Source organism: Emydura macquarii, unplaced genomic scaffold (assembly GCF_026122565.2).
Source record: "Emydura macquarii macquarii isolate MOO-44397 ecotype Brisbane River unplaced genomic scaffold, CSIRO-AGI_Emac_v2 contig_2205, whole genome shotgun sequence".
Lineage (NCBI taxonomy): Eukaryota > Metazoa > Chordata > Testudines > Chelidae > Emydura > Emydura macquarii.
Window position 1 is genome coordinate 16,236,492 of NW_027132342.1, and position 17,859 is coordinate 16,254,350.

The 17,859-nt window shown below is 50.1% G+C and overlaps 1 protein-coding gene across 2 annotated transcripts; it reads right to left on the minus strand.

Annotated features, from left to right (window-relative positions):
* Positions 1 to 2,088: 2,088 nt before the first annotated feature.
* Positions 2,089 to 12,118, minus strand: SLC16A8 (solute carrier family 16 member 8). Of its 2 annotated transcripts, XM_067559023.1 has the most exons (5): positions 11,910 to 12,118; positions 10,329 to 10,641; positions 9,530 to 9,673; positions 7,237 to 8,106; positions 2,089 to 2,586 (listed from the first exon to the last, which is right to left on the minus strand). In XM_067559023.1, exons 2-5 carry the CDS (start codon positions 10,555 to 10,557, stop codon positions 2,195 to 2,197), a joined length of 1,635 nt encoding a protein of 544 aa, XP_067415124.1. In that variant the 5' UTR covers positions 10,558 to 10,641; positions 11,910 to 12,118; the 3' UTR covers positions 2,089 to 2,194. The 2 variants fall into 2 exon arrangements, with proteins under 2 accessions (XP_067415124.1, XP_067415123.1); XM_067559022.1 differs by lacking the exon at positions 11,910 to 12,118 and having other exon boundaries at positions 10,329 to 10,760.
* Between the last annotated feature and the right edge of the window lie 5,741 nt (positions 12,119 to 17,859).

Sequence of the window (17,859 nt, forward strand, 5' to 3'; positions counted from 1 at the left end):
CTGCTTTATGCCGCCTATGTAGGCGGACACAATCTGGCCATGGGGTTGTATAACTAGAATCAATGGGCTGAAACTGAATAAAGGAAAATGTTGGCTGGATAGCGGGAATCATTTGCTGCCAGCGAGGTCTATTTAAACTGGATTCATCTCCCAAGAGATGTGGTGGAGGCTCCTTCTCATGAGTCATTTTAAAGTGTGAGATTGGACAAAGCCACAGAGAATATATTCTAAAGAACTAACTGTCTTATATAGGCAGGAAAATGGAAATTGAGGAGACCTTCTATTAACTAGTCTGATTCCTTTTCTATTGCAAGTCTAATAGCATTTTAAATCTGGATGCTCCAAAAATGGTCAGATTTCTCTGAGGGTTTTTAGATAAATTTTAATGTGAATATAGTGCTGATTGAAAGTTACTGACTTGATAGGCCTGCAGACTGAGCCTACTAAACAGAAAGAAGAGGTAGCTACAGTGCATTCTGCCCCCCCAGTTTGTCTCCGTTGAGTCCTAAATGGAGGGGGCCGGGACCACATCTTGGTTGCAGGCCTTCTGGCTCATTCAAGTCTTGTCTCTCTTTTAAAACTGTCCTTACTGCAGCAAATTAATACCACTTGTGATTTGGTGGCTTCTGCAGTAGCAGCTAGAGTGAGACCTTCTCCCTCTCCCCACCAAATTTGATTTAGATGGGCTATCAGTTTGTAATGTCTCTAATCACTACCCCCTAGTTCATATTTGAGCCAGGGACTTGAAGTGAAATGCCCTGTTCTGCAGCCCTTGAGATCCCTGCCGTACAGCCCTCTGTTTGGCTTCTGATCCCTTGGTGTTGTAATAGGTCCCTTGAGGTGCTGCCATGGGGTGTTTGAGGTGAAGTAATTCAGGAAACTGGAAGGAAGGGCTTTGGCTAGGAGTGGCATAGTAGACCGAGTTCTAAAGCGGATTAAGTGTGGTTTAAGCATGCGAGGGAAGGTTGTTCTCTTGGAATCCAGAAATCCATCTCTTAATCCTGGGGGGGCCCCCAAGCCTGATTTACTACTTGCTCAAACACCCTCATTCATTGCATCCTCTGGCTGCTGCTTGTTCTTCTGCCTGAACATTGATTCCTTTATGTAAGGGGTTTTCTTTTAGTTAAAAAAACACCCCTCCAACCCGCTTGTACCATTGCTGCCACATGGATAATCCCTCGAGACATGGTGTGTTTTTTACCTGGGCCCTGAAGAGAGAAACTCCCTGCTCAAAGTTGTTCCCCTCACATGTCAACTACTCTCGCCTTAGCCCAACTCACTTGCAGATGCAGCCTATGGGGAAAGGAATTACTCACAAGGCTCCATCTGTAAGACTCAGCGGCAGGGTGGCCATCAGCTAATGGCATTTAGTTTGTCTCTCCTTGCTTTGTGCCTTTAACTAGATAGAGCCTTTTCTCCCTTTCTCCCTCCTTACCCAGGAAACATGACAGCCCACTTGCTTTGGGCCTGCCATCCCATCAGATAATCTTGAGCTGGGGTCAGAATGAAGTTCCTCCTCATCGCTTTTAGTAGTGTCGAAGAAGGAGAAGGCTATGCTTATCTCTGAGGCGTGAGTTATGGCTGGAGGCAAAGTCAGAGAGATTATTGACCTGAATTATGGCAATTCCTATAGCTGCTCTCTAGCTGTTTTTTCCTACCCCATCAGCTGCTTCCACCCCAGTCTAAACCAAACTCCCTTCTTGTGGTAGAGGCAAATTCAGGAATACTGCATATTGGCCTCTTCTGCAGTCTATGAAGCTGGGTCTGTCCTGACAGCAGAGGGAGATTAGAAGAAGCATAGAAGACAGTAAATAGTAGCTGCTATGTTCGTAAAGAACCCTAATTCTGTCTTAGTGTGATATTACAGGGGGAAATTGAAAGTTTGCTGGCTGCCTCGGCAGCCGTTTAAAAATATTTTTCAGGGTCAATTTGTAAGTGAATCTGGTTTTCAATTTATCTGTGCTTGTGTTGAATACATCCAGTGTGTTTGCAGTACACACACATACACACACACACACAAATATTTTGTTGTTCTTGGAGTCTGTCTCTTGTTCCTCACAACTCCCCCCACCCAGCTTCTTCCCCAAGACAATCTCCCCTCTAGCTCATATTCCCTTCCCCCATACACTTTTGTCTCCAAGCCAGACTAGTCACACATTTTAGCATTGTCTCTTCCTCCTGGCCTTTAACTTGTTTAAAAACTCTCACTCTCCACTCTCTGGCCAGAGTTGCATTCACCTGGTGCTGGCACTGCCCCCTCACCCTCAGGCTGCCCAACCCCATCTGCACTGTGGTCTTCTGCTACGTGGTTCCCTGCATCGCTGTCCATGATGACAGCAGTGTTAGTGCTGTGGGATAGGTGGTTGTTGTCACCACCATGATCCTCTACTTCCTGCGTGTCTGACTCTGCCTCTTCGGTGTCACTGCCGCCCCCTGCCGAAGAAGTCTTCTCTGGCTGGGATGTTTTCTTCCCCTGATTCATGCAGCAGTAGGTGGCTATGCCCAGGAAGAGGGAAGAGAGTACAACCTCTGAGCCAGCCAGGTAGAAGATGACTGCGTAGTTCTTGAATGCATCCACCAAGCGTCCTGGTAGTCGAATGAGAAATAATCAGTGTTAGACTGTCAGCAAGTCTTTTTTCCAATGACAAGGAAGTAGTTGAGAGCATCACCTCAATGAGCTCTCATTGGCTGGGGAATAATTTCCTAAGGAAAGAGACTGAAGCTTTATTCAGTGAGATATTCAAAATTACACTTGACAAAGCCCTAGACAATATACAACAAAAAGCCATTCTGTGCTGGCTGAGAAGAACAGATGGGTTGTGATACAAGAGGTGACACTGCTTGTAGCTACTAATTTGCCTTTGTTCTGTAGGGGTTAAGTAATCATGACACCATGCTGATGTGGTCTGGCACTGTTTCAATCCATCTTCTAGCATCACAGTAGGATGACTCAGAAGAGGCAGTGCAGTCACATGCAGTGCTGCAGCATATTGCTTAAAGCCAATATTGGGGTTCTTTGAATTGTCCCACAAGGTAGGGCTCATGGGATAACTGAAAGTCAGGATTGTCCTCTGTGTGTGTGGTGGAACCCTATATGTGACTCCGGGCTGGCTAAAGAGTAGGGAAGAGCAGGAAGCAATCGTAACACACAGCAAATCCTGTCAGGCCTTCAACCCTGCAGATGAGGGATCCTAGTTTTCTGTGAGAAAACTCTGATAAATTCTCTGATAAAAAACCCACAAAAATCCATGTTTTCCTGTGATTAAAATGAAACACTGAACTTTAGTTTCCCTAGCCCCAATATGCAGTGGAACCCCATTTATCTGACCTAAGGGGAACCGCTGCCAGATAGCAAATCTGAAATTCAGATCACCTAGAGAATGGGCAAAGAGCTTCAGCTGTGGGGCTGTCAGCCCTGGTTTGTTTAATATGGAGAGCTGGAGAATGGAAGCGCGGGTAAATGGGGCTTTATTGTATATGGCTTTATTTTTTCACAAAATGCAAAAACTAAAGATTCTCTGTAAAAATGAAAATTCTGCATTTTTCTGTGGCAAATGGATTTAGAATCATAGAATATTAGAGTTGGAAGGAACCTCAGGAGGTCATCTAGTCCAACCCCCTGCTCAAAGCAGGACTAACCTCAGCTATATCATCCCAACCAGGGCTTTGTCAAGCCTCAGCTTAAAAACCTCTAAAGATGGAGATTCTACCATCTCCCTAGGTAACCCATTCCAGTGCTTCACCACCCTCCTAGTAAAAAACTTTTTCCTAATGTCCAACCTAGACCTCCCGCCCTGCAACTTGAGACCGTTGCTCCTTGTTCTATCATCTGCCACCACCGAGAACAGCCTAGCCCCATCCTCCCTGGAACCCCCTTTCAGGTAGTTAAAGGCTGCTATCAAATCCCCCCTCACTCTTCTCTTTTGCAGACTAAACAAGCCCAGTTCCCTCAGCCTCTCCTCATAAGTCCTGTGCTCCAGCCCCCTAATCATTTTGGTTGCCCTCCGCTGGACTCTCTCCAACTTCTCCACATCCTTTTTGTAGTGGGGAGCCCAAAACTGGACACAATATTCTAAATGCAGCCTCACCAATGCCGAATAGAGGGGAATAATCACTTCCCGTGACCTGCTGGCAATGCCCCTCCTAATGCAGCCCAATATGCTATTAGCCTTCTTCACAACCAGGGCACACTGCTGACTCATATCCAGCTTTTTATCCACTGTTACCCCCAGGTCCTTTTCTGCAGAGCTGCTGCCCAGCTCGTCGGTCCCCAGTCTATAGCTGTGCATGGGATTCTTCCTTCCTAAGTGGAGGACTCTGCACTTATCTTTGTTGAACCTCATTAGATTTCTTTTGGCCCAATCCTCCAGTTTGTTTAGGTCACTCTGTATCCTATCCCTACCTTGCAGGGTATCTACCACTCCCCCAGTTTAGTGTCGTCCGCAGACTTGCTGAGGGTGCAATCTACTCCATCCTCCAGATCATTAATAATCCTCCAGATCATTAATAAATTTGTAGGATCCTGCTGCAGCCTAGCAGCTGCCAGGTAAGGTTATGCCAAGCAAAGTGACCCTGTTAAAAACCGTTCTTCCTTCCCACTCAATTTCTGCTTCCTTGAGTCAGATCGACTGTGTTTACCAACTGATGCAAGCTTCCCCCACCATCGGGCTCCTACAGTTGCCAGACATAGTGGGCTAGATTCTGTTCAGCTTGGCATAGGCTGAACACACAAGCTTAGCCACAGCTCCATTTTGCCAAGGTTACTGTGACGGCTACTCTCTGGTTATCTTAGTTCACAAACTGCTCTCAGCATATAAAGATGGTCCTGCTTTCATGGCTGTAGCAACCTAGTCCCCTCTCCCACCAGCCCACTATCCTTGTCCCTCACCACCATTAGGAATCGACTTAATAACCAGACCCCCTCTCCAAATCACAACTGGATGCCTTCCTGGAAGATGTGTTTGACTAACGCATATGTTCTTGGGCTCAATGCAGGGGTACCTGAGTGAGGCTCAACGGCCTGTGTTATACAGGTCAGACTAGACCTGTCCTTTCTGGCCTTAAACTCTGTGTATCAGTGGAGAAGAGATCAAGCATTTCTCCAGGCTGCTCAGATCCCCTCATGGTCTCTGCCCTCCCTTTTCTCCCATATTCTGTTGCCATTTCTCCCATATTCCTTCCTGCTGAGTAGCTGCTCCAGAGCTGCATACAGGATGCAACATTTAATAAAGGCCTGTTTCCCCAACCTTTGCATTTTTGGCTGTCAGGTCACCACGTGCTGAATACTGACAGGCCCACCAGCAATGCTGAGCTAATGTCCCCTTCTCCTGGTTCCATGGCTGTTATATTAAGACCTATGAATAACTACCTCGCTCTCACAGTCTAGTTCAGACATCTCCCTGCAGTGGGCCAGTGTCCTCCTGGTTGGGGCTGCTATTCCCACTCGGAACTAAGCTTGTTCCTGTTGGGATCAGAGCAGACGAGCTGGTGCTATTGTTGTTAGTGAGGGTTCTCATGGTGACCCAAATTAAGACTGAGATATCATAGAAGTGTAGGACTAGAAAGGAACACGAAAGGTCTTCTAGTCAGGACTAAGTATGATCTTTCTAGACCATCCCTGCCAGGTGTTTGTTTAAAAACCTCCAATGACCGAGATTCTACAACCTCCCTAGGTAACTTGTTCCAGTGTTTAACTGCCCTGACAGTTAGGACGTTTTCCTAATATCTAACCTAAAATCTCCCTCGCTGCAATCATTTGCCTTCAAAGGCTCTAACGCAGTGATGTGCAAACCTATTCCCCCAAGGACCCCTTTGGCATCTTACTAACTGTGCAAGTGGAGGGTTTGATTTAGCATGGCCGAGGGATGGCTAGCGCAGCGTGTGGAAGGAGCTCATTCATACAGTGTGTTTCATGCACTGTCGTGTCAGGGCTGGAGATGTGGGTTCAAATTTTAGCTTAAGGAAAGGAGCAGAGGGGGTGTCACAGTCTGGGTACTGATAGGCATTGCCTATGACACACCAGAGAAACCTCAGCGACCTGTTCACAGCAAATAATGTATTCAGTACATTTGCCCTTGTTTTCCAGTTATCCACTAACAGACTTTGCTGAATGTGCTCAGGCCTTGTCAAACACTTTATGCAGATCACCATCAGCCTGCCGGGTGGGAGCACACTACTCCCTCCCAAGGGAACAAACCAATCGCGATCAACTCATCTTAGTCATGGTATTGTTGTCACTCCCTTATTGGAGGACAGGCTTTGAATCGTCTCTTTGAGATGGCCCTGTGCACAACTCTGGCAGGAATTCATTGCCACGAACACTCATGAGACTTGTGCTTCCTGTAAACAAAAATAGTCACGCTCATGAATATGCACAGCAACAAAGCCAAAGGGCTCTGAATGTGAATGAGAATCTGCTGGTTTTAGTCACATTAAGGTTCACGGATGCTTTTTGCAGTATTTGCTGGACTTTAACCACAACATAGCTTTCTCTTCTTACTCAGGTAAAGTTCCAGCTGTGCAATAGGAGGCAGTGCTACATGGGGTCTGGGCGGAACTGTGTATGGGACCTAGGTCAGGATTAAGGGATGTTGAGGGTGGATCCCACTAGAGGGAGCCCTAACTAACGTAGCTGCTAATTTTTTATTAGCAAAACTAATAGAATTCACAAAAAGAATATCTCACGCCCACACCGGTTTTGTTGTGCATTGGGTTGGATTCAGAGTCGTCATTTCAGATGGTCTGTTTTTTAAAAGAGAGAATTGAAATGCAAAACCAAGCTCAGGGTGTTACTACTGATGTATTGCTTTATGAAAAATGGATTTTTTTAAAGGGTGTATTTACCCACACATCATAAAGCAGGGGCATCTGCTTTCCCCACTTGTGCCAACAGAGGCAATGAAATAATCCCTTGTTCATTCCACTCTAAAAATAGAATTTGAACTGTTCAACTCCCTTCAGTTCCTCAGTAATCTGCTTAGATGTCCTCTCCCTACAGGAATTAAAGAGGTGCCGCTGCGTGAACCCTTCAGATGCCAGGTTCTGAAGGCATTGGATGATTACAGATACCATTTCACCCATCAATAATTAGGGCTAGAAATATGCAGTTAAAATGTCTGGATGCCTCCAAAGTCTTGAGAGGACCTATCCCTTAGTGTTGCCCTATTGATCAAGAGTCTCAGTATCAGGCGGAGAGGGCAGCTGGGTGACCAACAGCTCTCTAAAGCACCAACATACCTGCTGTAGGTGGCCCAATGAGCACTGCAAAGGCTTCGATGAGCAGGACCAGCCCAATGGCACTGGAGAACTTCTGGGATCCAACAATGGCCATGAGCACCTCGAACTGCAATGCACCCACCATGCCATAGGAGATGCCAAAGAAGATACAGAAGAGGATCATCCCTGTGTAGCTGCTAGCCCTGGCACTGCAGATGTCCGTCAGCCCATTGAAGAGCATAGCAAAACTGAAGAAGTAAGCGACATGGGGACGCACCCACTTCAACCCGGCCACCATCCCACAGGATGGGCGAGCAAAGATGTCTATGAAGCCGATGATGGACAGCAGGAAGGCAGCCTCCGTGTCTGGCACTCCTGTGTCTTTGGCATAGTTGACCAGCAATATGGGGGGCACAAAGAGACCCAAGACCATGATGAATTTAGCAATGGTGTAAATGACAAATCCCCGGTTGGAGAAGATAGAAAAATCCAACAGCTTCTTCCCTTTCTTGGTCTGCTGCTGCTTCTTGGTTTTCTTTGACTTCTTGGCTCCATCAGTGGTGCTTATGGCCTCCTCTGCCCTTTCCCCAATGGGCAGCATCTCCTTGGCTTCATATTTGTCCTGAACTCTCTCCATCTTCTGCTTCATGCCTGCCTTGAGGGGTCTCATGAGAGCTCCACAGGTGCAGCAATTGAGCAGCAAACCCCCCATGATAAGGAATCCCCCTCGCCAGCCAAACTTCTCGAGCAAGACCTGCCCCAGCGGAGAGAGGGCAGAGAGGAAGACAGGGCTCCCAGCTGCAGCAAGCCCATTGGCCAGAGGTCTGCGTTTGTCAAAGTAGGTGCCCAGCATGATCAGGGAGGGCTGGAAGTTCAGAGCCATTCCTAGACCTGTGTGCAAGGTTAAGGGAAGGAGGAGATGGAGAGACTAATGGGGGTTAGACAATGGAGACAAGAGGATTGCAACCAATGCAAACCTCTCTGAGATTCCGCATGCACACACCTAGCCCAAAGGTCCCAGCATGTAGTTTACATTCTCTTCCCGACTCTAGACTTTCGCACATGACTTACTGTATGAAACACATAGGCAGAGGCAGAGACCGGGTCCCAAAGAGCTTACACTGCACTGGGAACAGCCCACTGTCACCTGCCTTTGGCTACCCCATTCTAACTGGCAGGCCTTTCCCTCAGTGCCTGCATCAGGACTGCTCCACCATTACCTTACTTGGACTATTATCTTTTATACTCTTGATCAGTTCCACTGTGTCCCCCCACCTCAGGCTGTTCCATTGCAAGGTTGCATCCAGAAGAGACAAATATTAATGGACCTGCATGTTTTTTTCCTGTTACCGTGGGTTCTTCCGCCTCCTGGTGTGTGTCTCTCTTCCCAAGAAAGACTCAGAGTCTCAGAAGTTTCTCACCCCTCTGCCAGACCACAATGACTTCTCTATGAAGAAGGTGTGTGGAGTTCCCAAACCCGTCAAATCTTGCTAAATCAATTAATGAGCCACACTTAAGGTGTTTCTCCCACCAACCCTTGAGTGCTGAGCAGATCGTCCCCACAGCGCTCTCAGCCTTTGCCAGCCAGGGAGCCAGGGTCTTGGACAGTGAGGTCCCAGGGCCATCTCTGAGTCCGGTGTTTTACCATCCATCTGTCTGCAGTTCCAGATGGAGGCAGGCAGGAGTCTCAGACCCCTCTTCTTGCCCTCCTCCAGCTTCAAGAGCCAGTGCCATAAAGCTGGTGATCTACGCTGCTGACATGGCAAGCTATCGTTACAACAGCCACGTCAGCTCCATGAGCACATCCACAGCAAGGAGAAAATCCTCTAGCAACCAAACTCTGTTTCTCCAGAGGAAATGGAGGGGGGGAGCGGGGGAATCATGTCATGAAGCTGTGTGTTTCTCACTCAGTCTCCACTTCGCTCCCCTATGACCATGTAATCCTTCCATGGACTCAGACCCCATCACCCCCTCCAGTGTTCCCCACAACTCTTTTCTCTCCCTGCTATGCCTTGTCTCCCTCAGGGAAACCGTGGTAGCAGCTTGCCAGCCTGAACTGCATTTAAGCATGTTTCTTGCTCACATTGATCCAGTGCAAGCATAGACAGGGCCTCTCCGTCACCCCGATCTCTCCTTCCCCTCTCTGCCTTTACATATTTATATATCTCCAGTCACCATGGTAGCTAGACATCATCTAGGTCCCTTCTGTCTCTATCCCTCCCTACATCATCCGCCCATCCTCAGTCCCTACCTGCTTGGCTCTGACAGGGGCACCTCCACAGATGCTGTGCTTTGCCCTCCGTGGGGATCTTACCTGTCAGCACGCCAGCCGTCAGGTACAGTTCAATGATGTTGGTGGTGAAGGAGGCTAGGATCATACCAGAGGATGCCAGGAGCCCACCAACAAGCATCACCGGCCGACACCCAAATTGGTTCACCATGATGCTGCTCACAGGCCCTGAAGGGAGGCAGAGCAGCCAGAGTGAGGACCAGAGGAAACAAGGAGCTAAGGCAGGTAGGCCTGAGCGACTTCTCCACCCCCCCTGCAGCAAGTCAACACAGGATGCCAAGGCTAAAGGAAATCTCCCTCCCTCACCCTTCAGTTCTCCTTCGGAGATAGAGCGTCAGCACTAGGATATGGACAGAGTAGCTCTGGCTCTGCATGGCCACAAGGGAGACCTGGCTTTATTCCCCCCTTTCCACGGAGCAAGAAGAGACTTGATGTAATGTGGAGACAGCTACACCCAAATGCAGTGAGGGGAGCAAAAGGGAAGCGAGGGACCCCTCTGGCTGACCAAGGAATGGAGCTGATGAACAGTCAATGAGATCTTTCAGGCTCCAATGGAGACATAGGTGGTAACTGGGGCATGGGAGGTGGGCGAGGCATATATCAGCAACATAGCATGCTCATCCCCCTTCTGGAAAGCTGTTGGGGACCGAGGTCCTCTGTCACCCTGGCCCCCTCCCCATTTGTTTTGAAGTGGAGAGGAGAGTTCAGAAGCATGACGAGAAAGTTCAAGACCCAAGGTAGAAGCCAGCGCAGAGCTGTATGTGTACTCGAACAGGGCTGAGGTAGGGGGATGGTCGGACGAGGCTCATACTAGCATTCTCACCGGTACCATACAGCATGGCCAGCATGATAGACGAGATCCACGCTGTGTCGCTGTAGCCCACGTGGAAGTCGTGCATCAGCTCCTTGAAGTAGACGCTCACTGCCTTAGGGAAGGCATAGGAGAAGCCGGTGATCACAAAGCAGCCCAGTAGCACTATCCAGCCCCAGCCACCATCTGGGGGCTTCACTGAAGCTGGCGACTGGCCCTCCTCTGAGTCAGACGTCCCCATTTTCTGATTTGGGGGAGGAGCCCCAATGCCAAGCGGGGGTCAAGAGCGGGGAGAGAGCAAGCAGCAGAGACAGATCTCCAAGAGCTGCAGGAAGAGAACAGCATACAGGACACATGTTTACAATGGCAGAGTCACCCTTCTCCCTGGAGCTCCACCGCCCCTTTTCTACAGGGAAGCCTGCTGTGCACTTGTCCATTTGTGCCCGTGTTTGCTCCCACCTTCTCTGACCTCTGCCCCTCGTCACGTGGAGATGGAGTGTGGTCTAGTGGCTAGGGCACTGGAGTGGGAGGCAGGAGACCTGGGCTCTAGTCCCAGCTCTTTGTTGCTGGTTGACCTTGGGCAAGTCACCTCACCTCTCTGTGCCTGCTGGTTCCCCTCCCACTTTCGGTCTGCCGTCTCGCATTAGACCGGGAGCTCTTCAGGGACTGCCGCTCAAGCTGTGTTTGTGCAGTGCCTGGCACACCGGAGCTCTGGCGTGGGTTGGGGCCTCCAGCGGCGCCCGTAATAGTTCTGCTATAGAACAACACCTGGTCTCCCAAGAGGCCCAAGCACACTGCAGACAGGCCATCTCCCTTCCACACACACCACCCTCTTTCTGAGCTGCCGAGGAGACTGATTTTTGAAAGGGGGGTGTGTGCGCAAGCTGGAGCTGTGGGGTATTTGCATGCCAGAGAGATTAGGGCTCTGTACCTCTATGGAGTGGCCAGAACAAAGGCAGGGGGAATTTGGGGGGGAGTGTCTTGTGAGTTGCTCTCAGGAGCCTTAAGCTGACCAAGAATTTTGGTCCCACTGGCCAGTCTGGGTTTGTTATTCTCACTTCTGCAGTCTGTGCCAGGTCGCCTGTCGTGCCCTTCCCGTTGAACACACAACATCAGCAAGGGGAGGCCATAGCCTCTCTCCTTGTCACCCAATAGCTTTTCCATGTTGCTGGAGGAACAAACTCTTTGCTTTGTAAATAAGCCACGAACACATAGCATTCTCTCATGCCTGGCCAGGGCGTGGCTAGCACCTGCTATGACAGGTTCCAGAGAACAGGTGGCTTTCCCCAGGCTTAGCTCAGAGTTGCCATGCCACTTTCCCCATTTCAGTTGCCTGGCTTTCCTCTCTTGGTGATGCAGCCTCAACAAATCTCCAAATGCCTCCGTTGGCTGCGGTACTTTGAGCTGACAGGTCACTCTTTGATGATGGCCACATTCCCTGCCGCAGTCACCCCTGGGACGTCCCAGCCTTCACTCTGATCTGGGACTGCCATGAGCCAAGGAGGCTCTCACAGACCAGGATCAGGACAGGGAAGCAGGAGATCTAAGATCTATACCCAGCTCTGCCTCAGGCTCTCTGTGTGTGTCAGAGACCTTGAGCTAGTCACCTCCCCTCTCTGTGCCACTCCGGTAACAGAGACAGTCTATTTCAGACCCCAAAGCACAGCATTCCTGTTGATAAAACCCTTTGAGATCCTCAGGGGGGAGGATAGAGTGGTTTAGCATAAACCATATTCACTGGGTGAATCCAATTTGGAGAGCAGCCCCTAATTCCCCCATTCCGGCACCAGCATGCCTCAGTAGTTCTGTGAGGTTACCAACTCTCCCAGGGATGGGTATTTCACATCCAAACTGGTTATGGAGCAGGGCTATCAGCGGGTCAACACAGCACAGCTACAAATAAAAATAGGGCTGGGTGTTTCCAGGTGGTGTTTGCAATCACCACTTGAGCAGGTGCTTGAGCAGGGAGTGGAACTATGTGGCACCTGCCAAAATGGCGAGATTGCCTGTGGGCCTATAGTAAGGGATACTGCTGTACCCACAATGCACTGCAAGGCTGATTTGCATGAGAAGGCGACATTGGCTTTGGGCCAATTGTCACTAATCAGGTTTCTGAGCCAGGCTCAGCTCATACAAGTAGGGGCAGCAGAGTCTCCCTTCCCCCACCAGGAGGAACCTTGCTCCTGAAAAGGCAGGAAAGAGCATTCTGCTGTCCTACCACAACACCCTAATATCGGCAAGTGCCTTAGGCCAAGCTCTGTCGAAGGGAATCTGGAAAGACTATTTCTGGCACCTCTCCCACAAGGCCTAGTCCAGTGTCCCCGAGTCACCAGTCTTTGGGAACCTGTCACGCAGGGAATGAATGGCCAGTGGGATCTTGCTGTGAGGGTGGATTTAAGCAGTGTTTCCTTGTTAAATCCAAATGATCCTCATGTGCAGAACCAGCATGCACTGTGAGCTTCTGAAATCAGGCAGGCAAGGAGCCAGCAAGCTCTGTCTGGTGTTTCAGCCCATCTAGAAGGGGCCCCAGCTACCACCCCTCAAGCTCTACCATTCTTTACCTGCAGTCTAATGAAAGACTTTCCAGACATAATACTTGGCGCTCACACAGTACCTTAAGTGTTCAAAGTGCCGCATGTACACAGCTCATTAATATTCACTCCCCCTCACAAACATGTGTTTTACAGATGGGGAAACTGAGGCACGGCGCTGTTAAATTGCTTGCCCAGGGCTACACAGTGAGCCAGTGGCAGAGTCAGGATTAGAACTCAGGACACTTGATTCCCCCATTGCTGTGTTTATTTATCTAAACCATACTGCCAAAAAGAATCAAAGAAGTTCCTTCCAATCTGAGCCTTGCACCCAAGTCCCCCTGACTCAGTGCAAATGAGTAACAGACAGTAGCAGGAACTAGCTGTTGGAAAGGCATGTCCATGCTAAGTATTCACTGCCCAGGGTGAGAGGTAAATCCAGATTCTGCTGTCAACCACCAACAGTTCTAACCCTTTCACTGCGCCAAATGATCACCTCAAACAGCAGCACCACGGCATGTTGATTTAGATACACACCACTCTTCACTGCATCCAAAAACCCCTCCAACTTACTGGCAAGCAAGTTACCATTGTACGAGAGGGGATGTGTTCTCATGGGACAAAGATTCCCAGACCAATTGTGGACCTGGACCACTGGCATCATCTGATGCATGCAGCTGCCTCAGAAGAGCATCTGCTGATAAACAAACACACACACACAAAGATGCTGACACCTGGACACTGGCCCCAGATTCTTGCTGTTCGTTTCCTCCGCCCAGCCTTATGTTTCTCAGTCAGCTTTAAACTTCTGGGCTCCAGCACCAGGTTCAGGGATTTATTGGGAAGCGGGGAAGCAGTGCTCATAAACAACATGTCTCTTCCCCTCTGAACAATCAACAGCTTCTTCTCCAGGGCATGGATTTGACCCTCTGACTCCTCATTTGCAAAACCTGGTCTAATGTGCTGTTTACTGCAGCAAGTGGCTCTGAGACTGGTGCGGGGGCATGTAGGTTTCCCGTTCAGAAGTTCACAACAAAAAGTGGCTGTTCTGATCATTGCTATGAGGGGTGTATGCACTGATGTGCTATATGTCCCGCCCTTGCACACCACTGCTCACTCCTATTTTCTCCAGTGCTGGGGAGGTTTGTTTGGATATTAAAGAAAAATAAATCAATCAATTCCCAGTTTAAATGCACATTACAGTAGATGGATCACTGGCACGCGGAGACTCGTCCCCGAACACTAACGCCCAACGCGTCACACGTGCATTCTCAGGTGTTCCCGTAGCACCCACCAACACTGTAACTCAGTGCTGACTCCTCACTTATGCCAGGGTGAGATTCACCACTAGTGCCATAGAAGCCACATGCAAGGGCAGCGTACTAATGATGAGAGTCACACCCTCAGCTTCTGTGTGCAGGGTGGGCTAGCACTGAGATGCACCCTCCACACGCAGCAGGATCCCACCACTAGGGAGCTAGCCAGCCATAGCCAGCCTCTGAACTTAGTGGAATCCACAACTCGCGCAGACTGGCACCAGGAGTCAATAGCTCAGTGGGGTCCCTACTCCAGGCAGTGGTGCCAGGCTTCACACTCCCAGCCTCCAAGAGCAGCAGATCCGTGTCACAGAGGGCGAGAGCACCCAGAAGAGAATTAGCTTAGCTTTCCCTGGCACAGGCTGACCTCTTAATAGGCTATGCTCTGAGACCAGCACTACCCTGAGATACAATCCTGCACATACCACTAACCTGCAAAAGGAATCAACGATCATCCAAGTGCAGCTGGTGGATACAAACCTGGCAGGACGGCGGCGGCTGCTTATTCACCCACCGATTTCCAGGGAGCCAATCTGTGGTGGTGCCTCTTGGGTCCTGGAGGGGCACGTTAGCTTAGACCGTGGCTTTCGGGGTTAGCTCCATGACAGGTGTGCAGCTGCACAGCAGAGGCTGATGTCGGGCAGCAGCCTCTTTCCTCTTCCTGGACAGCAAAATCCCCACGGAGGCTTTTCCCCCCCTTCAACCTGGATTGCAAAAACCCTGCACTGCTTCCTGTCCTCTCCTGGCCCACCTACTGCTGGTGGGGTCATGCAGTGATCTCCAGCTGCTGCAGAGACACCCCCCAGCAACTCCTCTCCCCTGGGAGTCCCTGGGTGCAGCCCAGCTTGCCGCTTGAGCCCCAAGGTGTTTACACTGTGGATGTGGGTCAGTGGCTGCTTATGTTTTAAAGTCGGCAAAGAATCCGAGGTGCTGATCTAGCAGAAACCACCTCTCCATTTTTAAGAAGCTTTCCCAGCCAATGGGAAGGAACAGCCTGCATGCCTGGGCCAGAATCCCCCAGTAATCCCACTGCTCAGCACAGAGAGATGGCTGGGAACCTGCCCAAACGTTCCTCGTGGCTTCTCCTCTGCACTTACTTTCTTTAGCCGGGAGACACTTAACACTTGTCTCTTGGCTCATCCGAATGGAGCAGACTCTAGGCAACAACCACAAGGAGCTTTACCAAGCTGGAGCGTGAATAAGCGGCGCAACCGGTGGGCTGCACTGAGGAGGCAGGGCAGTGAAGGGGCAGCCATGGAGCAGGGGGGGCAGAGGGCCGAGGGAGGGGGTGCAGTGGTGAAAGAGGAGGACTGAGTGTGTTGATGGCGCAGGGGATGCAGTGACAGGACGCAGGATGCGGGGGTGCCATGATGGAGCAGGGTATTGGGGTGGAATGGGGGTGCAGTGACAGCAGCAGGGTCCAGTGATGCAGCATGGACATGCCGGGATAGAGACAGGCAGGGTGCGATGATGGAGCAAGAGAAACAGAGAGGAGAGTGGCCGTGCAGGGAATGCTGTGACGCAGAAAGCAGGCGCTTGGCTTCAGTGTTAATGAGGGCCACATATGCCAACAGGTAGATTAAACTGAAAGATGAGGAATGTGGAGGCCTTCCTGAAAACCCTCCTGACCCCCGTGCCTGGGGTAAATTCTCCTTCTAAGCAGTGTGCAAAATCTCATGAGTTATTCCCTTCTCCTCTTGGCATAAGGATGGAGGAGGGTGCTAAGATTTCGCAGTGCTTTAGCCAGGGCTCCTGTCTGCTGCAGGCTCCACGAACAAGCCAAGTGAATACAGGGCAGGGCTGGTGGTCTAGGACAGCGGCTCTCAACCTTTCCAGACTGCTGTACCCCTTCCAGGAGTCTGATAGGTCTTGAGTACCTGCAAGTTTCACTTCACTTAAAAACTACTTGCTTACAAAATCAGACATAAAAATGCAGACGTGTCACAGCACAGTATTACTGAAAAATGGCTGACTTCCTCATTTTTACCCTATCATTCTAAAACAAATTAATTGGAATGTAAATATTGTACTTACATTTCAGTGTATAGCATTTAGAGCCTGATAAACAAGTCACTGTCTGTATGAAATGTTAGTTTGTACTGACTTGGCTAGTGCTTTTTATGGAACCTGTTGTAAAACTAGGCTAATATCTAGATGAGTTGATGTATCCTCCCGGAAGACCTCTGCGTACCCCTGGTTGAGAACCACTGGTCTAGGACACTCCAAACAGCATTCATCCAGAGCAGGCAGAGCCTTTGGTGTTAGGATGGTGGGGGCCACTCTGTAGACATCAGTGCACTTATAAAGCCAGTATACAGTCACCAACCATTAAAAATCTCCCGGGGGGGGGGGGAGGGTGTGCATAATTCAGGCAGCCTCCGCAGCTGATTGGAGAGGCAGTAGGATTGCTAGGGTGGGAGTGGGGGGCGGGTAAGCCACCAAAACCAGAAGTCTGCTTTCTACCTGAAATCAGTGCTGAGAACGGCAAGACTCATTCCAGGTGTGGCTAGGGGATTTAAGACATGCACACCCTGGTCCCAGAAGTGAAAGGCATGAGGTTTAATCCGCTAAGCTTCTTAGCTTCCTTCCCCCTCCTCTGTCTCTAAATTCCTGCAGGGGGGCAGGGGTAACAGAGCAGGGAGGGAGAGGAGTGTGAGGGGCTTTGGCAAATGCAGCGGGGGCTGGGGGGGGGAGTTAATGTCTATTAATAAGGCTAATTGGCTAAAGCAGCCACAGCATGTCTCCCCCCTCCCACAGGAGAACTCGAATCAACAATGCTGTGTTTGTCTGGAGGCCTCGTGAAGCACAGAGCATGAGGAGGAAAACACACACCCTCCCCTACACTCTACTACAGTGATCCAGCCGGAGACAGGGAGGCCAGGAGTATTTTCATTAAAGCAGGTTTAAAAGGTGACTCTCAAACTCAACACCTGAGCAAGGGGCTGGTGTAGTCTGGCGCCACCAACTTCCCCAGGGGAACCCAACATGCCACATTCCAGTGCTGAGAGGAGAGGGGGTTAGCTGGAGACCCGTTCCTTCAGATGGAGAGATTCCCCCGCTGCCAATGGGCTCTATGGGGAGAGGGAAGGGAGAGCTCACCCCCTCCCTGCCATTCCCTGGACACCATTCGCCTCTTACTCTTCTCTTGAAGGCCTGCATGCATGGAAGAAGAAGCAGAAACTCAAGGCTAAGTGAGCAAGGACGGGGCACAAGTTAAGAACGCAGCTCTAACACATTTGCAGTCCTGTCCCCCCTTCTGTCCGTCCCCCCACATTACAGCTAACACACAACAGAGTTTGGTGCTGCTGTGAAGCTGAATTAAAACTAAGGAAGGGGGAAATTAATGAGGTAGCAGCACAAGGGAAGAGAGAGATTTTTAAATGAGATGGGGAGTTGGTGAGGCCAAGAGAAACAGGCAAGCGGTTCCAGGTAGCAAGACCCTTTCCACCATGCTAGCTCTCATACCTAGCACTAAGGGGCCATGGCAAGGAACAACCCCCCTAGTCCCTTAGGCTGGTGGAGGCAGAAGACTCAGACATTTGTATACATGGTCTAGCTGCTAGAAGGGAACAAAGAACCCCATGTCTGAGCAAGGGTTACGCACCATAGGGTCTGTCTACACAGCCCGCAGCAGCAAGTCTCAGAGCCTTGCAACAGCCTTGGGCTCTTGCTATGGCGCTAAAACCAGCCGTGTAA